The sequence below is a fragment of the Oryzias latipes genome (assembly GCF_053564925.1).
Source record: "Oryzias latipes strain Hd-rR chromosome 1 unlocalized genomic scaffold, Olatipes_Hd-rR_3.1 chr1_Y".
NCBI classification, from domain to species: Eukaryota; Metazoa; Chordata; class Actinopteri; order Beloniformes; family Adrianichthyidae; genus Oryzias; species Oryzias latipes.
Window position 1 is genome coordinate 10,816,641 of NW_027616335.1, and position 24,641 is coordinate 10,841,281.

At 42.4% G+C, this 24,641-nt stretch overlaps 2 protein-coding genes across 3 annotated transcripts; one reads left to right on the forward strand and one right to left on the reverse strand.

The window, feature by feature from the left end:
• Positions 1-712: 712 nt before the first annotated feature.
• On the forward strand, positions 713-8,610 carry LOC144990450 (serine/threonine-protein phosphatase 2A 55 kDa regulatory subunit B gamma isoform-like). Of its 2 annotated transcripts, none has more exons than XM_078943811.1 (10): positions 713-1,015; positions 1,578-1,771; positions 1,950-2,047; positions 2,170-2,353; positions 2,648-2,760; positions 2,856-3,033; positions 3,974-4,138; positions 4,232-4,401; positions 5,217-5,308; positions 5,561-8,610. In XM_078943811.1, exons 2-10 carry the CDS (start codon positions 1,708-1,710, stop codon positions 5,856-5,858), a joined length of 1,362 nt encoding a protein of 453 aa, XP_078799937.1. In that variant the 5' UTR covers positions 713-1,015; positions 1,578-1,707; the 3' UTR covers positions 5,859-8,610. The 2 variants fall into 2 exon arrangements, with proteins under 2 accessions (XP_078799937.1, XP_078799938.1); XM_078943812.1 differs by having other exon boundaries at positions 758-1,015; positions 1,445-1,771.
• On the reverse strand, positions 8,306-22,883 carry wfs1a (Wolfram syndrome 1a (wolframin)). Its single transcript, XM_011474691.4, has 12 exons — positions 22,647-22,883; positions 21,933-22,412; positions 20,091-20,170; positions 14,980-15,124; positions 14,721-14,894; positions 14,446-14,523; positions 14,234-14,370; positions 13,993-14,130; positions 13,668-13,913; positions 13,280-13,558; positions 12,891-13,054; positions 8,306-12,205 (listed from the first exon to the last, which is right to left on the reverse strand). The coding sequence occupies exons 2-12, from the start codon at positions 22,405-22,407 to the stop codon at positions 10,996-10,998; spliced, it is 3,126 nt and encodes a 1,041-aa protein (XP_011472993.2). The 5' UTR covers positions 22,408-22,412; positions 22,647-22,883; the 3' UTR covers positions 8,306-10,995.
• Between the last annotated feature and the right edge of the window lie 1,758 nt (positions 22,884-24,641).

A 24,641-nucleotide genomic window follows, 5' to 3' on the forward strand; every position in this document is an offset into this window, starting at 1 on the left:
CAAGATTTAACCTTAAGGATAGAATTAATGGCTTGAGTCAAGGGTCAGTGTTAGCTCTCCTAGGAATCGACCATTTTGAGAATGCAGCAGATTCAATGTGTGCAAACACTGAAGATGGGATTAAGGACAACTTTAAATGTTTTTTTTTTTTAAATAAACACAGAAGATAAGCGCAAAACACAGCAATGTCCATAAAAATGTAATACTAAATACATACAGCAAAGGAAATGTGAATTAGAAATTATTCAACAAAAGATAAACACGGACAAATAATAAAAGTTAAACATGACAAAAAATGACTAGGATAATTAGGCCTTTGAAATCTGATCAAATTCAGTGCGCTAATACCCCCCCCCCCCCACCACCACCACCACAAAAAAATGGAAAGCTTTATATGAAAGGTTAGTTTTGATATTTTTTGGACTTTATATTGTTTTTTTGGGCAAAAACCAGTCAGAAGTTAGACCGTTAATTACTTTATTTAAAAAAAAATTCTACAACGTCCCCACAAAATAATAATAAAATACCCATGGATGTCAAAAAATAAATAATACGTTTAATAATACTAACCCAAACAATACATTCAAATAAATACATACTTTTTATCTACATATTTTTTACGTAAAATAGTTATGGATGGTTGTTTTTAGGGAAGGCGCCCTCTGCTGGACGCTTCCTCTCCTCACCACCTGCAGTGGGCAGGCCCATCGCTGACAGCTGTTCCGTGATAGGCTGCTCCAGGAGGAGTCTGCCATGACACCGTGGATGCTGCACAGAAGCAGATCTACGGCATCAGCAGCCAGAGGTCCTCTATCCTCCTTTGCTATCCCTCTCTTTCTTCTCCTCCTTTTTGCCTCTCCTCCTCCTGCCACCACCCTTGCTCTGTCTTTTTCTGTTCCTTCCCCCCTCCGTCAGCGGACGTGCGCAGGCCTTTCACACTGCAGCAGAGGATCGTGTATATGCACCAGGAGCTGGAACAGCAGCAGCAGCAGCAGCAGCATCAGCAGGCGAACTGGTAGGTGTGCTGAGGCCTCCCTCCCTCCTTCTCTCCTTCCTGCAGCACAGGCAAGCCTCCACATTCTCCCTTGATCTCCGTCAAGGACTGTCTGATTGAGAAATGTGTTGGCATGTGTGCGTGCGTGTGTGTGAGAGAAAAGGACAGTAAGGTAGAGAAGAGGCATGGCTACCACACCCTGGGATCATTTATAACCACTGGTGCAGCTTCAAGGAGTGAATTGTCCTGAACTCACCCGTGTATGCATGCAGTAGCTCACGCAAAGATTAATTGTTGTGTGTTGGTTGATGATTTTCCCCTGTTTGGGTTTACTTTTTCAGCACCTATGTGTCCTTGCTGTCAGTGAGGGTCAAATGTGTCATTTAAATGTTACTCTTTTGCACGTTGTTTACCTTGTCTAACCCTAAACCTCGTCTTTGCTTTCCAAAGCTGTCCTCATCACCGTCCTTTTCATTTTCCCTCCTGAATCTCTCCTTTATGATTTCTCCAAACGCTCTCCGTCCGCCCTCATCATCTCCCCTTTCACGACCTCTCCTCTCTCTCTGGCCGGCCGGTTCCCCAGGATGCCGTGCTTTAGGCCGCTCTGGTAGGCCCTAGCAGCATGGGCGGAGTCTGGGTGGGAAGAGAGATCACGGATTGGACCCTTCCTCTCAGGACGGGCGTGCTGGCGGGTCACCTTTCCTCAGCTTCAGATGGGCGAGGTCGCAGAGAGCCCCAAAATCAACCACACTTTTCTACGAGACTATGTCACTGAAGGTGCGTCCCTGCTGGCTCCGATCACAAACGTAGGATTAAAAAGCCTTGTTATGATTGCTTGTTTGTAATGACATAGCTTCAGTTTTGCCCAATATCTACTCCTTTATCTTTTCCCAAATCTACTCTTAATCCAACATGTCGTCCCACTCAGTTTTAATTTTTTCCCCGGTTCTTGCAGCTGATGTCATCTCTACGGTGGAGTTCAACCAGACAGGGGACCTGCTGGCCACAGGGGATAAAGGTGGCAGAGTTGTCATCTTTCAAAGAGAGTCTGAGGTCAGGTTACCTGGATCACGGTCACAATTCCCTTTGCCTTAGCAGAGTTTTAGTTAAAAAAAAAAACATACGTGCAGTAAATGTATTCACGTAAGGTTATGTCTTTCCTTCTCTTGCTTCAGTCTAAAGGGGAATCGGAAGAGACGGGGGAGACTGTAGACTCGGGGGAGTACAATGTCTACAGCACCTTCCAAAGTCACGAGCCAGACTTTGACTACCTGAAGAGTCTGGAAATAGAGGAGAAAATCAACAAGATCAGATGGCTGCCGCAGCAGAACGCCGCACATTTTCTCCTCTCCACCAACGGTGAAACTCAATCTTCCAGCAAACCGTCTTTTTTGGTTGTACTGTTTTTTTAAAATAATCTTTTATCGTTAATTTGTTCTTTTTGCATTTGGGGCGCTTTTCAATATAATCCTGACACTGTCCTCTTAGTGGTAAATTGCAGAATTTATTTTTGGGATTAAATCAGAGAATTGGATTTGAATTTCTCAAAACAGTATCTTGCATGGTATAAATGTATTACGCAAAGTTTTTCTATAAACTATTTGCTCTTTTTGTGACTTTTGGATGTTTGTGACTTTTGGATGTTTGTGACAGATAAGACCATTAAACTGTGGAAGGTAAGCGAAAGAGACAAGAGACCAGAGGGATACAACCTGAAAGATGAGGAGGGACGGCTTAAGGATATTTCTACCATCACTTCTTTGCAGGTAAATCAGTCTGCACTCCCAATAGAAGTTTCACCTTCAGTTTGTTTTTTAAAAAAAAATGTTTTCTTTCTTCTTACACCTTTTCCCTTTCAAAGGTCCCGGTGCTAAAGCCAACAGACCTCATGGTAGAAGTCCGTCCAAGGCGGGTTTTCTCTAATGGACATACGTACCATGTCAACTCGATCTCTGTTAACAGCGATGGAGAGACCTATTTGTCTGCTGATGACCTCCGTATCAACATGTGGCACCTGGGCATCACAGATCGTAGTTTCAGTATCCTTTACAACCAATATTAGCGTTGCTTTCATTTTTTAAAAGTATTGCTTTTGCTCGGAGAAAGTCTTGATCATTTTTCACAATTTTTTATGTGTATTCCTTGTCAGGTACAATCCTAATGAAAGGAAAATAGATGAACTCAGATATATTTCAGTCATTTTTCTAAAGCAGTTAGATTCTGATCAAACTTTGGTAAAAGAAATCTGCTTTTATTTTGTAAACTCAGTGTTCCAAAGATGCAAAAAAAAGGAATATAGTAATAGGAGCAAATAGACGAAGAAATCCTATGCACCGAGCTTTACTGCTGTTTAGCTTCCTAATAATTTGGTATGACTTCAACCTGGCATAGTTTGCAAACACTGTAATCAATTCAATTCAATTCCATTTTATTTTTAAAGCCCAAATTCACAACAACAGTCCTCTCAATGGGCTTTGTAAAGAACAAATTAACTATTATTGCCACTGCAGCCAAAATACTGCTAGGTATTTCAGAATTTATGCCATGTTGCAAACACAAATAATGCATGAATAGTTTTGCATGTATGGAGCTCCAAAGTGTGTATTCAGCACAGGGTTTAGCAGTCTGCTCTGGCTGAATGTAGTGTTATCCGCTTTAAATGGAAGCTGACCTAGAAAATCAGAGAAGCATCTATGAAAGACGAGTTTAAATAATTTACTCAGCAGTTCTCTTTCTACTGAACCACGCAGGACTAAGACAAATAGAACAAAGAGAGTATGCATGGATATTTTTTGGCGGTGGATCATAACCTGGTTGCGTGAGGATGTAAACATCCCTTCAAAATCCTGCAGACTCACTCAGATGAATGGATGCACGTCTTACAGAATACCCACAGTAATACCCAGAATACCTAGTTCCCCTGTATCTATTTGGCAATCAATACATTTTCCACTTGTTTTCCTTGATGGTTCCTCTTAGACATTGTAGACATCAAACCCACCAACATGGAGGATCTGACGGAGGTGATAACAGCAGCAGAGTTTCACCCGCAACACTGCCACTTGTTTGTGTACAGCAGCAGCAAGGGAACCCTGCGCCTCTGTGACATGAGGGCCTCTGCGCTTTGTGACAAACACACCAAACGTGAGCATGCTGCTGAGATTATGAGCATAATAAATGTCGGTAGTATAAAAAAAAAGGTTAATATATATATATATATATTTTTTTTCTCTCCAGTTTTTGAAGAACCTGAAGATCCAGGAAACCGCTCATTCTTTTCAGAAATCATTTCCTCCGTGTCGGATGTCAAGTTCAGTCACAATGGCCGCTACCTGCTGACAAGAGATTACCTCACCGCCAAGGTTTGGGACTTGAACATGGAAAAAGGCCCTGTGGAAACATACCAAGTAAGATAGAACTGGATTTAACGCTTGTGCTCTTATTTTGTGTGAGCAGCATCAAAATCCAACCAAATCACGCTTAACCCGGTGGCAAGTCTCTATAATCGGGCAATTAAACACCACCACTGTCAGTTTTTATTAAAACGTCAAAACTTTGACATTTACTAGTTTTTATCCATTTTAGTGTTTTACAAATGATCTTTAAATGTCTCAGTGAACTGGCACCTAAACCTTTTGGGACTTTTATTTATAACTTAGAGACCTGCAATAGATCTACCAGAGCAGTCTAACACAAAAACTGTTAGGTTCCTTTTTTATAAAGCTTCTTTTGCTCAAGTTGCACTCTCTGTAAAAGGTGTGAGACTTTTAAATTTATTTTCAACGAATTTGAAGTCTGTGACCAGTTTTAGTCCTTTAAAGGAACAAAGAATAGGCTGTACCAGCAGCAGCGCCTCTCAATCTTTAGCCTTCTGATGTGTCTCTGTGTTTTTTTTTTATTGTTTTATGTAATTGTTAGAAATAATTTTTGTTTTTTATTTTCATTTTTATTAGTCTAATTCTTGTAAATAAAAGCCTTTCTAGGAACAAATTAGTATTATGTATGTATTATGATATGGGCCTAGGACTGCTGCTGTGTAGTATGTCTATGTTTTTATATATGTCCCTATTCAATGAGATACATCAAATCATCTGATTGTTGCTTATTCTCCTGTTCAGTTGAACAAGAGCTGCAGCCCAAATTTGTCATTTCTTGCAGGTGTTTGGTGGATTTATCTAGGTCTCCCAAAGATGTAATAACTGTCTTTCTGCCACATCCACAGGTGCATGAATACCTGAGGAGTAAGCTGTGCTCCCTCTACGAAAATGATTGCATCTTTGACAAGTTTGAGTGTGTATGGAACAGCTCCGACAGGTGAGCAGCTCTAGGGAAACAGGATTTACTGCATTGTGAGTACAGCTGAAAGCAAAGTGTTTGGCTGAGTCTGTCGGATGCTACTTCCTGTGCCTCCGTAATGCCCTACCTCTGTCAATGTCTGATGTTTAAATCAATACCAGAGACAAGCTTTGTAGACTTATCGTCATTCTTCTTCTCCTCAGTTAGTCTTTTTTTCCCTCTGCCTTACTCAGCCATCCGCCTCACAACTTTATTTTTCTGACCCCCCAGCGTGATCATGACGGGTGCCTACAACAGCTTCTTCCGGATGTTCGATAGGGAGACGGGGCGAGGTGTGACGCTGGAGGCCTGGCGGGAGAGCAGCAAGCCTCGGGCTGTGCTGAGGACTCGGCGCGTGTATACCGGTGGTAAACGTCGTCGAGGCGACGTGGGCGTGGACAGCCTGGACTTCACCAAGAAAATCCTGCACATGGCGTGGCACCCGTCGGAGAATATAATCGCCATAGCCGCCACCAACAACTTGTACATCTTTCAGGATCGCGTAAACCCAGACACTCAAACACAATGACAAGAAAGGGAAGGAAGAAGGTGGCAGATGAAGGTTTTTTCTTGTCTGTCCAAAAAAAAAAGGAAAAATCACCTTAAAAACCTTTGAATGTAGGCACTTGAGAATGGCATGTGAAGATGGGAGTCTTTATTTCAAAGCCATGCTGTTTAACAACATCAAGATGTAGCCTTTTTGGATTTGAGTATCATAATGCAAGATTTTTTTTCATTAATGCTAAATTCTTCAGGATGGTGTTGGGGGTCCACCCTCAGGACATATTGTATCCAGAGTCAAGCATCCATGCACGCTCACACTCACTTAGATTCACCAACCACCGCAAAATGCATGTTTTTGGATGACGGGGAAGAGGCCGGAGTGCAAGAGGTGAAACCCAACAGTCAGAGGACGACATCGGACCCACTCACAGACCGATCTTGACATTTTTATTGAAGTTTCTTGATGGTCGACGCAGGTTAGATCCACTTTTTTTTTCAGCTCTGAGATAAATCTCTAGTGACTTTTCCTAATTTTTGAAGGAATATTTAGACAGTTTCCCACTGTAGGGAATTGAACGAGGTGCGGGGACACCTCTATCTGCAATGACTGAGCTGATGATAACACACCAGTCACTGATGTGCTCTCCTGCAGAAATGAACTGTGTGCTCGGTAGCATCAGGCGCTCATATTTGGGATAGCTTTGGGACTGAGGAGCACAGAGCACTTCTTCATCAAAGCGTTTTAAATGTGGAACATTCTTTAAAAAACAACATGTTTGTCTTCTTCTGATAGGCTACAACAGCTATATTCTCTCCTTCAGAGCAGTGCTCATGGAGGTTGCACGCTTTATTGGCCCACAGTCTCACTTTGCAATAAAAGCAGAGCAGCACAGTCTGCTTTAACACTTGAGATCTTCTACAGGAAACAACTTTCTTTTTACATTTAACTGTAAATACGTATTTATTTTTAAAGTGATTCCAGTTTGGGTCCCTGACAGACTTTTGTTTTGGCATTGCAATGATTGTGAGATCTAATTTATTAAACGGCTGTGCATTTCTGATATCTTGTGAAGCAATACCTAGATAGTTTTTGCTGGCTGTTAAAAAGGAAATGGGTAAATTGTTCACCAACAAATCACTTGTTTTGTGTCTTTGAAACCTGTATGTTGGATTGAATTTCTGTACGTCTGGAGTCTGTGTACTGTTTATGGTGAATAATTACACTTTAGGAAGGGAGCATCTGTTGCAAGGTCAATGGCTGAGACTGAGTACTGAATTAAAAAAAAGGACAGTTTATTTATAGTGTGTAAGCACATATTAAGGGATCTCACAATCAAGAAAACTTGCACATTGTTTATAAAGAAGTTCCTAAGTCTGACCTGTGTTTGGGTCTAATTCTAGTCAGAGATAGTTGTCGGTGCAATAACTCATGATGTACTTCACTCAAATGTTAAAACATTAAGGTTGTGAATTAATCATGCAAAATCACAGGATTTATTTACCACACAGTGTACCTCACAAAATTGAAAACACCACATGAAATGGATGTGCAGGTTTCCATGAACTGTGCGACAAGTTCTTTTAGTGCTTACAATGAATCATTTTGTTTTCAAGTGTCCTTGGTCCTGGTGGATTTAATGTGAGTCAAAGAATTAGAGCACAGGAAGAGCACATTTTATTTCCATCTCAATCTTTTCTTGGATTGGTGTTTTGGTTTTATTCAAAAAATAATTCGGAATAAAAATTCAGAATGAATTATTTACAGTTTCATTTTGAATTTAACTGCAGCAACTGGTATCAAATGACCCCAAATTAAGTTCCTGTTTGTTTCTGCTTCCCACAGACATACCAGATCTGTTGCGAAAAAAATACGGTAAATAAAAAAACTTGTCACTTATGGCATATATCATCAAAAGATTATCAGAATTTCAAGAAATCTCTGGGCGCATTGGTCAAAAACTATAATGGATTTTCTGTGATGTTAGTGCTCTGAGGTGGCAGCGTTTTAAAACTTGCTTTGATTATAGAACATTGCATGCAAGCCGTTTAAGAACATAAACTAAAGGTTGTTTACTTTTTGTGGCTAGGCCAAGGGGTTTTGTGGTTTTTCACATTTGGAGATGAGGAGGGAAAAAGATCATTGGAGGAAGGGCAGCACAGTTAGCTTGCTTGACCCTTCATAATCTGAAAACATGCAGCACATTTGGAAAGAAATAGCTTTTTCATAAATGATCCACCTCTCCCAATGACTGGTGAACTTGTAACCAGGTGCTTTAAAAAAAAAAAAAGAACAGTTTTCAAACTTTTTAAAGCTTTTTTCTGTTGTTAAATTCAAAATAAGTCAAAATTTTTTTTGAAGACAAGGTGAAATGTCTCTCCTTCAATGTGACATCTGTATTTGTGCCTAAAGTATTCCCACTTTTTCTGAATTTATGTCTAGGAAAAGATGAATTGATCATGATGGCCCCTCCATTTGTTCTGAAGTTTATCTTTACTTTCTTGAATGTACATACATTGGTTTAACAGAGTACAACAATAAACATGAAAACCCACAACAAAACTGTTAACAGCAGAAAGAAGGTTTTTGCCAGCTGTAATCAAACCCTCATCGTTGTCTTCCACTAATGGACAAGGATGTTTGATTTAGATTCACAGCAGCAGCATGCCATTACTCAGTGCTACTATCAAACTTTTAAAAAGACCTACATTACAAAGACAACTTAAATGAGATGGATGAAAAGAATGTGCATTAATAAAACAGAATATGATACATGAAACATGTGTGTTAGGAATTTTTTAATGCAATTTTTGTTCCTCTGCAGCTGTTGACAACACTCACGTTTGTACTTTTCTTTTCTTATTTTGCAATTTTAGAATGGACAAATTAGTCTTTATAGTCATAAGAAATAATTTTAAATTCCAGAGTGCAGCAGTTCAGCCATCAAAACAGTTCTTTTCCAGAGTTTAAAGGGTTTACATCTATTCATAAGTCTTTCAGAATAAACTATATTCTTATATATGATAATATTTTACCATTGGCTAACCAAAGAATGATTTTTTTCATGAAGTATGAGTTATTTTTGCAAGCTTATTTTCTTACGCGGAAGTAAGTACTCGATCTCTGAGGCCTTTTGCTCCTTGTGGGTGCCGCTCATTTCATAACCACAACATAACCCTTGTGCTATCCTAGGCACTTTAAGATTGGGAGTAGGGTCATCTAGATCCACTAGACAGTGGGCTGAACGTTTTTCTTCAATGATTTGTGATCTTCACTGGTGTCCATGGATTACATGAAATCCTCTTCACCTTTATCCACCTTTGTCATGGTAGGGATGACATGTCAATGTAAGGATCGGGTCATCTGGACCTCATAGGATAGCACAAGGGCTAGAGCCGACCTCAGCAGCGTGTTTACCTGTCACGCATGAAAACAAACATCTGAACTTTTACAAAGATGGATGTGCATATTGTGCAAAAAAAAACAAAGAAAGCGTTTTGCTTCTCATGGCTAGCTCTGCGGAGAAAATGGTGTGTGTTAAGTTGGGGACGTTGCTGGCAGTGCGGACTCTTCCTTGAAGGGGCTGTTCCTAACTTTGTGATGTCACTGTGATCCCACTCATTCTCCCGGGGTGGGAGGGGCTGGTGCTCAGCCAGCAGCCGGGTTTACTCAGGAATACTCAGAGATGCACGAACGGATCACAATACCACTTTGAGGTTGTTTTTCGTGAGACATTACCGTTTTGATACACTTAAAAGTTTAAAAAAGTTGATTTTGCATGATGTAGGCCCTTTAACACTTGTGCTATCTTAGATGATCTCACCCTTGCATTGACGTGTTCTCCCTACCATGACAAAGGTGGATAAAGGTGGAAAGATTACATGTAATCCATGGACACCAGTGAAGATCACAAATCATTGAAGAAAAAAGGTTCAGAGCACTGTCCAGTGGGTCTAGATGACCCAACTCCCAATGTTAAAGTGCCTAGGATAGCACAAGGGTTAAAGATTGATATCTGTGTTTTAAAGTTATCTTTTTGATTTGACCTTTGTTCCGTATTTAGTCATTTTTTCCGGTAAAATAAATTTTCATAGAAATTGCAAACTTTTTTTAATTTGGAAAGCTGTTAAATCTTTGTCAGCATGAGACACCTAAGGAAAAATAAATGAAAAAGTATAAGACTACTATACTTTCTGTGTTTTTGTATGGAAAAGCCTGTTTGAGTTGTTTTTTTTTAGTTGTTCAGCCGAACCTCTGCAACCATTTAGTATTGTTTGTGATTTAAAAAATATAAATGAAAAAACTTTATTTTTTTACACTGGGAAAGCAAACCTAAAAAAAGCAATGCCTTGCAGCATGGACGACAGCTTAAGTTTGCAAATATTAGTTTTTAAGTGTTTCAAAATGTGACCAAACGTCAGTGGTATTGGAACAGCTCATGAGGAACCACCCTTATTCAAGGGATCTTAACGTTGAAATCATTAGAAATGCAAAATATTCAACCTTATCTTGGATTTCAGAGGTAAATAGGATGCATTTCTCTGCAACTACCTCCCTCAGTCCCTCAAACTGTAGTCTACTTGTGTAAGAAAACTTGAAACAAAAAAGAAACAATTGTTCTATTGATCCAAATTTGATCAATATATCCTAAAAAAAGGAACATTTTCATGACTGCTTTTTATTCGCTGTCACGTTTTAAGATCTTCATTTAAAAATGATGGTGACTTAAAAATGGTTTGACTTTTAAATTTTGTATTGGTGTCTTTGTTTTTGGTTCATGACCTCATACTAAGGTGTACTGAGCCCAAATGATTTAACTTTTGTCCCTTTTAAATTTTTTTAAAATTTTATTTACATCTTTTAACAGAAAATGCCTTTTCCCCCCTTTATTTCTGCAAACCTTCAACCTGTTTAATTCATTTTAGGGCGTTTGGCAGCATTTATTTTATTGTTTGGCATAATTGAAACTCAAGTTTTCCTTGTATTTCTGTAATCTCTGATTGGTTTAAAGAATAATAACAATAAATAATAAAAGTAAACAATATCTTTTAAATCTTAATGTGCTCAGTTTCCAAGCAATATGATAAGATGTTTATCATAATAACATTATGAGAAAAAGGCTCAATTTATGAAGGGAATTCATTCAAGTCTTTCTTTTCCTTTTTTAAGCAGATATATTTGCAGAAAGGAATGGTGAAAAGAAAAAGTCAAAAGCAAATTTTAGGGCTTTCATGGTGGTGCGCCTCCAGTTCCTTTCTATCTTTACTTGCCTGCCCCCATTCCACCCTGAAGAAACACAGTCCAGACAGTGAATAGCTTTCAACTCAAAGGCTGGAGCTCTCGTTCCTAGACGGCCCTCCAGTTTAGTGCTAAACTCCACCACGTTACCTGGCTTTAGATTCAGCAGAACTTGTCTAAACTCATGACTGGCCATTAGAATGATATCCCTGGCTGCGTCTTCTGCCTGTGCGCTTCCCTCTCGGATCATTCCCAGCGTCACCTCGAATCTGTATTTGTCGAAGCGCTTGACGTGGCAGGTGTGCTTGGCTAAAGCCTTTATTTGGCATAACTCTTCCTCCTCCTGCATTTGAAGCAGTGCGTGCAGAGGAACTGTTTCTGATACTGAATTTGCATCCTCCTCCCCCTTCTCCTCCATGGCCACAGAAGTTCGATTTGTCACCACAGGACTTCTTGGCTCACATTTGGGATATGTTTCACCATACAAGCAGCTCATCCAGTCTCCCATGAACACCGGCAGCATGTTGATGACAGACTGCGCTCCATTTTCTGTCTCGGCCACTCTGACATGTCGAAAACGTCCGGTCCAGGTCACTCTGTGGCCATACAGGTGACTACAGAAGATTTGTGTTTGGGCCATGCCTTTGGTTTCCCACGCTGGGGGCCCACAAACCTGACTATACTGACTCCAAGTCAGAGTGGAGTTGTATACCTTTTGCCCCTCTGAATGGTACACATAGATCGAGGAGAACAAGATCACCATGGATATGCAGAGTAAGATCAACTTGACGGGGCCTCTGTGCGTCAGGGAGCGGAAGACATCCAGGATAGAGGTGCTAAACCGAGTCCAGAGCCGTAGAGTGACAGGGAGGGCGCACACCACCAGAGTTACTATCATCTTTGTCAGTTCCAGCCCTAGGAACCACTTGACCATTTGGATGAAGAGCATGGTGGCCAGGCCAAAGGCCAGAATGGGCAGCGCAAACAGGAAGAGAAAGTAAGCCACACAGGTGCGGATTAACCCCACTGCAGAGGAGTTCTGGAGGAGGACCACGGAGAATTCACACCACATGAAGCAAACCAAGTAGGGAATCAGGACACAGTATGTTCCATGGAAACCACGCGTTCTTGCCATACTGATGCCGGATTTGGGGGTAAGGATGCAAAAAAAAAAAAAAAAAAAAAACATCCATGTGACAACACATTAAAAAAAGTCATATAGATGATCTATGTTTAAAGACCCACTCCAATGAAATTCATGTTTTGGGTGTTTTCAACATGTTCTTGTGGCATTTGTCTAGTGATGGCGAAAGAAAATTAAGATTTAAATTGCATTTCTGAGTATTTGGGTATTTCTTTATTCAAATTGTGGTGAATCAGGAGCAGACGAAAAAAATTGAAAACGCCTGAAGTTGTTACCTAGAAACTACATTTAACAGGGTACAAGCTCCCTGCTCTGTTCCAATCCAATGCCTCCTCTTCATTTTCCTTGTCCGAGCTGGAATCGGGCTCAAAACTGTACGGCTGGATTGCATCAGTATTGCTTGCTGGTTTTGTTACACCGGTAATATTAGGTTGGGGTTGTGAGGGGTTGTAAGCTAGTGAAAAGCGTGTAAACAGATGGGTGACAGGAAGTGGGGCAGACCTACTCAAATTTCTGATGAACTACTGTCGCTCTGCAGAAACTATCCCCTAGAAAATGACAGTCTTTTTTTTTGGCTAAAACACCATATTTATAAGTAAAAGACTACTAGAAACACTTTGAAATAAGCTCAAAAGATGATTGGAATGGGACTTTAAAGTATAGTGAACTTCACTCACCTGAAAAACAGACAGAATAGGTAAACATACAGGATACAGGGAAGACTGAGCTTCAGAACCACAGATTTCCCAAGGGGCAGAATGCTGAAAGTGTGTCCCAGGAATCGAAGTGCTGTCATGTTCTCTGGCAGTAACTGCGTCAGGCCACACAGATTTGATAAGACCTGCATTGCAGAAATGTATTTTTTTAAATTTACGACTTTTCAAATTGTTTGTATCCAAAATGTCAAGTTTTGTATTGTATTTTGTATACGTTTGTTTTTAAAAAGTGATTTGTAATTCATTGCACTTTTAACAACTTTTACAATCTTTTGCAAATATCCAACATGTAAGAATGTCTGTAATTTAAATAACGCTTGAGACATCCTTTGATCTCTCTTGTTGTGTACCTCTATGAACAACGCCTGGCGTGCATATGCTGCTGCGGTGGGGCTGAGGCTGTTGTAGCTCACTGCGGTGAAGAAGATGGCCACGGTGGAGAGTTCAGAACATGGAATCCATTTCTTATCAGCGACGGGGAAGGAGAAAATGACAAAAAAGACAGAAAAGATAAAATAAAGGTATGGTTCAAGGTTGTTCCAGCCAAAGTTGGTTTCTGCTTGCTCAACGTCAAGGCTGGGTTCGAAGCGAGTCAGCAGAGATGTCAGAGCTCGAAAGTTCTCCCAAGCCTGAAAAAAGGATGCAGTTGATCAGTGATTTGGATGTTTGAAGTCAAATGTCTACGTACACGTGTTGGCAATCAATATTAAACGCAAAAAGATGAGAGAAAATCTTCACCTTGCTACTTTGGAAAACTCTCAGAGTGCAAATGATCATGGAGATGAAGGAAAGGTAGAAGACAAGCAGAGGGATGACAAAAGCAAACAGGTCAACGGTGAGGTTGCTGATGATGAAGAAGAAGATGAGAGCGTTGACGTGTTGTGTGGGGATGATGGTGCTCAGCCACTGCACGCCTGCCCGCGATGCCCAGTCAATCAGGTGCTCCTTCATCTCAACAACGACATGCAGAGGATACTGGAGCAGCTGATGAGAAGCATCACAGGAACATTTAGAACCCATGAACTTAAATGCGGAGGACATTTTAAAATCAAATTGATAACACCATTAAGCGTGATTTCATGTCCATGGCCTTTTTAATGGCTCCGCTCTGCTTAGTATCCAGCATCATCCCACTACATCCAAAACTCCAGTAGCTTTTGTGGACCTTCTTGTAACCTGTTGGGACCGTCTCAGTCTTGCTCTTTAAAACACAACAACGCAGACAAGAACCTATTCAGAACTGCATATCTGCACACAGTCAAACGATAACAATTCTGAAAATCCATTCATCTGTACGAACTTACCTCCCTCCCAGTGTCTCGGGGTGCAAGACTTTCGGTATTTGCAGCAGGCTGGCTTTTTTCAGAAGCAGATGGGACAATACCTTGTGCATACTTTTTTGTCATCTCAACAAAATCATCCAAGTCCACCAGCTGGTTTGCTAAACATGGTAAAGTAAACAATTGTGAAAAAGAACAACTGCATTGTGAGTCTTACTCTAAGTCTTTGTACCTACAGTCATTGCTGACCATGCTCTCCAACACTTTCTGAGTCTGGCCGGAAGTTGGGACAGAAATGTTCTTTACACCATCCCCTATTGATGAGAATGACCACAGCATACAACAATTATAGGTTAGGGTTCTTGCACAACGTATATTATGTTTTAACCAAGACAGCTGAATCAAAGGATGACACAGAACTCAAAGTAGGTTAGAAAATATATTTTTGCTGTTTTTTCGAGAAAAACACTGGATGTGGTGCAGGAGGCATCTTCAGACACATTTCTCCTACCTGGAACCGCATTGACCTGGCTGACATTTTTCAGCATCTCAGAAACAGCCACTTTTTTCTTCTTGTCAGGGTTGAGCCTCCAGTACATCATCATGGCCGCTTTTCGAACAGCCAGCTCAAACTTACTCTCTGTTGACAACGTGCGCACATCAGCTTCATTTTCAGGAGTGATTCCTGGTAAAGATGGAGAACTGTGCTTGAGCTGTTTCTTTAAACACTCACACGCAGAGATGTGTGTGATAAATGTCACAAACTAGACCTTTCTTTTTGACCCAGCAGCGTCGGAGGACTCTCGCTGCACCCTTTCTCCCCTGCTTGGCAGCTTTAATTAACCAGTTTACAGCCAGGCGGTTATTTACTTCGGTGTCTTTTTCTTCAGCAAGAATCAGGTAGTGTTGGCCTAGCTGTAATAACAGCAGAAAGGATAATGGTTCTCATAAGGTCAAAGTTTAGCCTAAGAAAAAGCCATAGCTTTGTATCTGATTCAAGTGTAACCAGAATGTAACAGAATGTTTATGTTTTTTTAATCTAAATCTTATTACTTCAAATATTTTTTATTGCTGAACAATTCCAAGACTCTCAAAGGCTTAATGTAATAAATTAAAAAAAACATAAATTTACAACAAATCTGGCGAGTTAGCTGTATTTTTTATGTTTATGTAAAGGATGTAAGGATGAGAGGAAACTTGTAAAAATAACATGGAAAAAAAACACTTTAATTGAAGTTCATTGGAAGGTTTTCTGAATATATTGTCGACTTTTACAACTACAACTTTTTGTAATATTTTTAACTTATAAATATGTGTGTCAGGATTTGATTAAAATTTATATTCAAAAATGTTAATTTTTTAAATAATAAATAATCCAAACCAATACCAAAGAAGACTGACAAAAGTTTAAAGTAATAAATAAAGAAATACACATTTAAATAAATCTGGCAAGATAGCAAAATTTTTCAATAGCCAAGAGAAAACTTGCAAAAATAAAATGAAAATTAACATTTCAATTTAAGTCATTTGAGGGTTTTTTAGATATCTTGTCAAATTCTCTCTTTTTTGTTTTGCAATATTTTATCTAAAAATATATATGTCAGGATGCATTTATTTAAGACGTTTTATTTAAAAAATGTAGTCTTTTTTAAACCAAAAGTTTGAGTCAAGGAAAAATGTCATGGTGCAGGGTGGCTTGAGAGCCGGTTGGACCCAGACGCAGAGGCGGAGGCATGAGGATCAGGGGCAAAGGGGTTTAATGCGAAACACAAACGAAAAGCGCTGCAGAGCAGGATCTCAGAACTGAAACATAACTCACTGTGACGTGGCAAGAGAACAAGGAACTTGGCATGACAAGACGAGAACACCAGAACAGGAACACTAATGGACCAACACAGGAGGAAGGCAGAGACAAGACTTAAATACAGACAGGGCAGACAAGACACAGGTGGACACGATCAGGGCTGATGGGGACCAAAGGAAGTAAAACTCAAGAAAACAGACAAGACAGGAGACTTTCAAAATAAAACAGGAAACAGAAACAGAAACAAGACAGAACAAGGACCAAAAACAAGACAAGTTCAAATCATGACAGTACCCCCCCCTCAAGGAACCGCTCCGAGGTTCCAAAAGTCACATGAGGGGGGGGCCCCGGAGGATAAACCTCGACGGGCACAAGAGTCCAGAGGACGGCCGGGGGTCCGTGCCGTCCGGCGAGGCAGGTCCGGAGGACGGCCGGGGGGCCCAGAGGTCCGGCGAGGCAGGTCCGGAGGACGGCCGGGGGGCCGAGCGGTCCGGCGAGGCAGGTCCGGAGGACGGCCGGGGGGCCGAGCGGTCCGGCGAGGCAGGTCCGGAGGACGGCCGGGGGGCCGAGCGGTCCGGCGAGGCAGGTCCGGAGGACGGCCGGGGGGCCGAGCGGTCCGGCGAGGCAGGTCCGGCATGAGATGCGTGGAGGAGTCGTCAGGCTTGGAGGCGTCGTCAGACTTGGAGGCGTCGTCAGGCGTGGAGGCGTCGTCAGGCGTGGAGGCGTCGTCAGGCGTGGAGGCGTCGTCAGGCGTGGAGGCGTCGTCAGGCGTGGAGGCGTCGTCAGGCGTGGAGGCGTCGTCAGGCGTGGAGGCGTCGTCAGGCGTGGAGGCGTCGTCAGGCGTGGAGGCGTCGTCAGGCGTGGAGGCGTCGTCAGGCGTGGAGGCGTCGTCAGGCGTGGAGGCGTCGTCAGGCGTGGAGGCGTCGTCAGGCGTGGAGTCGTCAGGCGTGGAGTCGTCAGGCGTGGAGTCGTCAGGCGTGGAGTCGTCAGGCGTGGAGTCGTCAGGCGTGGAGTCGTCAGGCGTGGAGTCGTCAGGCGTGGAGTCGTCAGGCGTGGAGTCGTCAGGCGTGGAGTCGTCAGGCGTGGAGTCGTCAGGCGTGGAGTCGTCAGGCGTGGAGTCGTCAGGCGTGGAGTCGTCAGGCGTGGAGTCGTCAGGCGTGGAGTCGTCAGGCGTGGAGTCGTCAGGCGTGGAGTCGTCAGGCGTGGAGTCGTCAGGCGTGGAGTCGTCAGGCGTGGAGTCGTCAGGCGTGGAGTCGTCAGGCGTGGAGTCGTCAGGCGTGGAGTCGTCAGGCGTGGAGTCGTCAGGCGTGGAGTCGTCAGGCGTGGAGTCGTCAGGCGTGGAGTCGTCAGGCGTGGAGTCGTCAGGCGTGGAGTCGTCAGGCGTGGAGTCGTCAGGCGTGGAGTCGTCAGGCATGTCGGGCCAGCAGTCAGGCTCTGGCGGGTCGGGCCAGCAGTCAGGCTCTGGCGGGTCGGGCCCGCAGTCAGGCTCTGGCGGGTCGGGCCCGCAGTCAGGCTCTGGCGGGTCGGGCCAGCAGTCAGGCTCTGGCGGGTCGGGCCAGCAGTCAGGCTCTGGCGGGTCGGGCCAGCAGTCAGGCTCTGGCGGGTCGGGCCAGCAGTCAGGCTCTGGCGGGTCGGGCCAGCAGTCAGGCTCTGGCGGGTCGGGCCAGCAGTCAGGCTCTGGCGGGTCGGGCCAGCAGTCAGGCTCTGGCGGGTCGGGCCAGCAGTCAGGCTCTGGCGGGTCGGGCCAGCAGTCAGGCTCTGGCGGGTCGGGCCAGCAGTCAGGCTCTGGCGGGTCGGGCCAGCAGTCAGGCTCTGGCGGGTCGGGCCAGCAGTCAGGCTCTGGCGGGTCGGGCCAGCAGTCAGGCTCTGGCGGGTCGGGCCAGCAGTCAGGCTCTGGCGGGTCAGGCGTGGAGCCGAGCTCAGGCGGGTCAGGCGTGGAGCCGAGCTCAGGCGGGTCAGGCGTGGAGCCGAGCTCAGGCGGGTCAGGCGTGGAGCCGAGCTCAGGCGGGTCAGGCGTGGAGCCGAGCTCAGGCGGGTCAGGCGTGGAGCCGAGCTCAGGCGGGTCAGGCGTGGCAGTGGAACCGGGGAACCGTCGGGGCGCAGGCGGCACCCCCCTGGGAGCCGGGACGGGTCGGGGCGCAGGCGGCACCCCCCTGGGAGCAGGAACGGGTCGGGGCGCAGGCGGCACCCCCCTGGGAGCAGGAACGGGTCGGGGCGCAGGCGGCACCCCCCTGGGAGCTGGGATGGGTCGGGGTGCGTCCGGGACCACCACTGAACGTGGTTGTGGTGCATCCGGGACCACCACCGGAACATGACGGGGATGGGGTGCATCTGGCACCACCACTGGAAAGCGATGTGGTGCGTGCCGGACCACCTCTGGAACAGGAAGGGGACGGCGGGGACGACGGCGACGACCCCCCCTCAGGGCAAGACGGCTCCCTGTGAAGTCCAGGTGGCTCCCACTCCAGGCATACGAGGCAAACTGGGCCTGGTCGAAAACCCAGTAAGACCTCGTGCGCTCGGCTTCCTGACAATAAGCCTCTAGGAGCTGCATGTCCCGCTCTGCTGGGTCCAAAAAATATGGTTGGTCCATTCTGTCATGGTGCAGGGTGGCTTGAGAGCCGGTTGGACCCAGACGCAGAGGCGGAGGCATGAGGATCAGGGGCAAAGGGGTTTAATGCGAAACACAAACGAAAAGCGCTGCAGAGCAGGATCTCAGAACTGAAACATAACTCACTGTGACGTGGCAAGAGAACAAGGAACTTGGCATGACAAGACGAGAACACCAGAACAGGAACACTAATGGACCAACACAGGAGGAAGGCAGAGACAAGACTTAAATACAGACAGGGCAGACAAGACACAGGTGGACACGATCAGGGCTGATGGGGACCAAAGGAAGTAAAACTCAAGAAAACAGACAAGACAGGAGACTTTCAAAATAAAACAGGAAACAGAAACAGAAACAAGACAGAACAAGGACCAAAAACAAGACAAGTTCAAATCATGACAAAAAATGTTTATTGCTGAACAATTCCATTAAAGACCTCAAAGTAATAAATAAAAACATAGCAAGTTATTAGTATTTCTTTATGTTTATGTAAAGGATGTAAAAATGAGAAGAAAAAATAAAAGGAAAAAAATATTTACATAACATTTTGTCTTCTACGAATAAAACTAAAAATCTTGTTTTTCTTTTATTGCAATATTTTTTACTTATAATTATGGACATCAGATTTAAACCTGAAACAGTTTTGAAGCAGAATCACATTTCCTAGATCCAGAACTTGGATAAAATATGAACAATAGGTTTTCAAAACTTTTGACATCACCTAAAGTACTTTTTAATCAAAGTAATTCATCAATAATCTAGTTATTGAACAACTGCCATTAACAACTAACAAGTGATATGAGAACTCTGACAGCTTACTCTGTGAGAGCACTAAGGCAGCTCCAGCAGATCATTGCACATTACACAGTTTTCATGTGGACACATGAATAGAAATGTATTAGAAAACCGTCTTCCTGAATGCATCTCTGTGTGGGGTGACAAACAGGGGCAGCTGAAGCCCTTAGACTTGTATCAGATGTCTGTTTTCTAATCTTAACCCCATTGCTCATTTCTTGCATACTCACAATCAATTGTGTGCGTTTGCTTCTGCATAAAAATTAAGTCCAGAAGTTTGTCGAGCTGTAAAATATTAGGAAACCACCGAAAACGATACCACATTGAGAAAAATTAACGCTGTTAGCTGGTGCAGAAATAAATTTTTTTATTTCTTAAAATATATTGAATTTAACATTTAGTCTGTAGTGGTTAGACATGAAGCTGCATAATGACACATCCGTAAATTCATATTCTCAGAGTTTGCGTGTCTTAAAAGTAAAATCCATCTCCTGGAGATCCTTGGCATTTGCATATTTCCTTTTTAATAAATAAAGCATGAGAAACAAACTGTCCCTTAAATGCTCGAAAAAAACAGTGTGGAAGTTTTGGTTATCATCTTAAAATGAAGTGAGCCAGACTGAGAAATAACCATATGTACCAGATACCAGATGTTCAAATTTGTTACTCACCAGGGTCTGAGCTCTTGAATCACCCCCCTTGGCCTTCTCCTCCAGCTGCTCCACACTCTGCTCTTCATCTTGCTCTTCATCTAATAGACCAAAAGACAATCTATTTTTAAATCAGCGTACACAACTCTCTCTGTAAGATAGGTTTAGTGCATCTCAGTTTTGCCTTTTAAGCCTAATTAGTTTACAGTCTGCAGTGGTTTAGCCCCACTTGATCATTTAACTGCATCCTGAGCAAAGCAAACACTCAGGGATACGTGGGGTTGATCCATCTGAAGAGCATTCTGAGACCAGAACAGCAGGATCACGCAAACTGCTCTGCAAATGGGGTTTTACTGGAGAAATGTACAAGCTGCTATAAACACGTCCTGCAAAAAACAATTGTGCAAAGTTATGAAAGGTTTTGATCCAACAAAAAAACAATGTTGTAAGTGTTCATCCTCAAAACAGCAGATGGAGGTTTCACACTAAGTGTGCTCCATACATGTCACATTTTCATGAATGGAATGGTCAAAAGTATGGATAAAGGGAAGTGGAGGCTTCACTGCTTTGCTCAAAAAAGCAAAACGATACAAAAAGATGCCAAAACTACTTCAGATTAGTTTAGACTTAGCTGGAATCATAGTTCACATGTTGATAGTTTATGGAACTGCATCTGAAAAAACTGCAAGTGAAGTGACAAGCTGTCATCTGAACTCAGTGTGTAACACAACCATCCATTATTGAATAAACTGCTGACAGTTTTAGTCTATTTGAGAGTAATACATTGTTTTTATTTACTTACAACAGACAACAGAGCAAATAAAAGTGACTATTTGCATGTAATTAGGGTTGAGTTAGGGTTAGGGCTTGGGTTAAAATATGTGCCCATCACTGCAGTGATGTGCATTTTGGCCCCATGGATTTTGTGACGCCAATATGAATATCCTTCAGTTTTGGCCCTTGGTCGTATGTAAATCGGGGCGAATAACATCGCCCATAACATGTTAGAGAAAAAAGACAAAAAGCAACAACAATGAGGGGTTACCACCCTTTGTAAACATCTCTTTAATAACAATCTTGTAGCTACAATTTTTGTATAAGATAACAATAATTGCTGGTACTGATGCATTGTGAGGCCAATTTGATGAAATATTTTCTAATAGAAATTGTGTGTTAACTTAAGAAGGTACAAGATTTCTGTTGAGGATTCCTCACTATAGCAGAAGTTAAAATGTCTACAGTTTATTTGGATTACACCCTGTTTTTCTAATCAAAGCATGCAAATAAAATTACTTTTTCTATTACATACATTCTTAACGTCACATTTTTTTGTTTTTGTTTTTAGTTCTAGTTTTAGCCTGTGTCATAAATCAGAGACATAAACACAGCAAAATCATTTCGTTTAAACAGGAAGGTTATGAATCAAAATAAAATGAATCATGAAATACTTAGATTCATTACAGTCATAAACTTGATTTAACATCAAATGTCAGATCTAAATATTTGAGATAAATCAACTCATCACTGTTGGTATTTGTGAAAAACTAGATAAACTACAACAAAAGTGAACCTTTTGAAATAAAACTTCAATGTAAGAATTTTTTTTAAAAATTAAGTAGCAGACTTTGGAGTTTGTTTCTTCTCACAGCAGTGCAGGCAAAGGTGATGAGCTGAGATTAAACTGACCTTGCTATCCAATCACAAGATATTCGAGCATTTACGTGTTTATGGGTTTTTGTTTTGTGCTTAATTTAGTGCCAACAAATCCCTTATGCATGAGAAAACTAATTTGACTGATGTTTTTTTGTCTTTTTTTTCTCAAAGTGAGATCCACCAAAATGAGAAATGAAGCAGTGTTCTTACCGTCTTCTTCGTCACTGACGTCCTCTGCTTCTGCTTTTCTAATTCGTTCCTGAATTATCACCTGCTTGGCCACGGAGGCAAAAGTGCGTTTTGGAGGAGCAGACGCTGCCATGGAAGCAGGCGCAGGTGCAAAAGAATGTGGATCTTTTTGTGTGTTACAGACTGATGAGGAGGAGGGAGCACTTAACTCGGAAGAGGTTGATATCCTGGAGGTTTGAGGAGTTGAGACATTGGGAGAAATAGCAAAAGATGTCTGGTTTGAAGAAGGGGAGGATGGTTTAGAGGAAACAACGCTGGATGGGATTTCTGTGGACACAGATTTGGGATTTGACTTTAAAGTCTTAGCTCCAGAGATGGTTGGGTTTCTTTCCATGCTGGAATCTGACAGAGATGGAGCAGCACTGAGTTCGCTAGACATGGGGAAAGGTCTTTTCAGGTCAGACAGTGACTCCTGAGATGATAAATTCTTTTCCATAGCTCCTAGAATTAAAAATGTTTGATTATTTAAGTGAAAAGCAATTGGACAGTTCTATCTGTATCCCTTAAGTTTACTAATGTATGTAGCAAAAGCAGTTAAAATGGTAGCATCCAAATAATGTAGTTGAGATTATTTAAAATAACATGAGTGATCAGATACAAAGCCCGTCAGGTTGTCTTAAAGTTTCAAAGGAATATATAGCCTTACATTGAATCACTTTGGATTAACAGTCTTACCTAAAGGTGGAACAGTGTGTTGCCCAGATCTCTGAACTTCATGCAGAACAAACCACTTACTGCTCTAGAAAGCACCAAACCTTTAGCTGCGAAAGAAAGCCCATTGAAGAAAAAGAAGGAGAAGATTAAAAGGCAAAATTTCCTCAAGATTTTAGCATTGCAAAGTAGCCCGTTAAACTGTTGATTATTCCATGCTGGGGTTCAGTTTGTTCCAGACGGCTGCAGGAAACCAGAGATGCACACTTGCTGCTGTCAAGCTCTATAAACACCGCAGAGACTCTGACACGCTCTCCAAAAATAGACTCCATGTTAAATGGCCGGTAAAGAAGGAATTTATCTTGCAGACTATTGTACAGCGTCTCAGACAACAGCCACTTTTACTTGCTTTCTTTTACTTTTGAGGTAGTGCTTACAGAATTTAGATGTAATGGCAACAAAAAAGCGCTTTACCGAAGTTTTACAGTACAATTAAAAGCACTTCTGGAGAACAAAAAAAGAAAAACCACTTATAAAGAAACTTACAAAAACAAATGAATAATGCAGGAAAACTGAATTACAAAAAATCCTTTAAGTCAGCATTTACTCATTAAACTAGGTTTCCCTGCAAGCCTTTGGAAGTAGTTTTATGATCAGGAGTTGCTTCATTTGCTTTTTTGAAATTAACTTGCACTGTCTAGCAGCTGAACAAACAGATTAGAGCTGAAGGCCTCCTGCGTTGGTCAGAGTTGGACAGAGTATATGGAAGCAGGGCAGCAGGAGCGGAGCTGTTAAAGTCGGGGGTTATGAATCTCCTGACACATGAGGTGTATATTTGTATAAAACCCTTTTGTATTTGAGGCTAAACTTTATCTATATTACCAGTAATTAATTGTGTATATTTTTGCTTCATTTTCTCATGTTTTGGTCAAATGAAGTGACAAGGCGGTAAAGCCAGCTGATTCCAAGTCTAAATGCTTGTTCAATCACTAAATGTTGTATTGATCTTTGATTACGGCGTGGTTCAAAGTATCATTTTTATCACATATATGACATTTGAATATCGATTTGAATTAAACCGAGCTCAAAATGGTGAAGAAAATGTTATTATTTTATGTAAAATTTTGCATAAATTAAAAAAAAAAGGATTAAATTGAACCTTTTAACATAAAAGGCTCAAATACTTAACACTGAAGTTCAGTATTCAAAAGTTGGAGTCCCATGTCTAACAAAACGAACGACCCTGGGAGTAGGTAGGTAGGTAGTTCAGGTAGGCAACTCGAGCAGTGCGTTTACCTGGTTACTCAGCGGGCGGTTCGGTTTAATTACCTGTTTGACCTCCTACTTAAGTCCAGGTGTGCGGTCCAATCCCTCTACTTCCATTTCCGTGAGCTCTGCGTTCATCACTCCACCCTCCCCCTCGGCTTCCACCTGTGCGCTCCGTTAGGGGTAGTTTAATACCCAAAGCTTTCTATGGAGATCTTTGTTTTCTGTATCTGAACAGAGCCTCATGCCAAACTAAAAGACTTATAGAAATAAATCTTCTTTACTGCATGAGTTGTCTAACTGAACTGTCTTAAATCATTTCTTTTCCTCAGTCTTACCTTCTCCAGTTTGGAATTTAGTTGCAACATTGGAGTAGTCACACACAACAAAGTGCACATTTAAGACAATTCAGTGTATTAATAAACTGCTAAATTACAAAAAAGGTTTTAGCAACCTAAAGCAACAGTAAATGAAGGTTTTCTCAAAAAGATTTAATCAAATTGTATTGTTACTTACAAAATCCATCCATCTTTTAAAACCCCCTGAATCCGTTTCAGGGTCACAGGAGCCTGTCCAGGCTACTGTTGCGTGTAGGTGGAGAACACCCTGGACAGGTCACCAGTCTGTTGCAGGGCCAAATAGATACACACACACATTCACACCAATCGTCAATCAACCTGTGAACCATGTTTTGGGGCTGTGGGAAGACGCTGGAGTGCTTGGAGAAAATCCACATGTGTATGGGGAGAACAT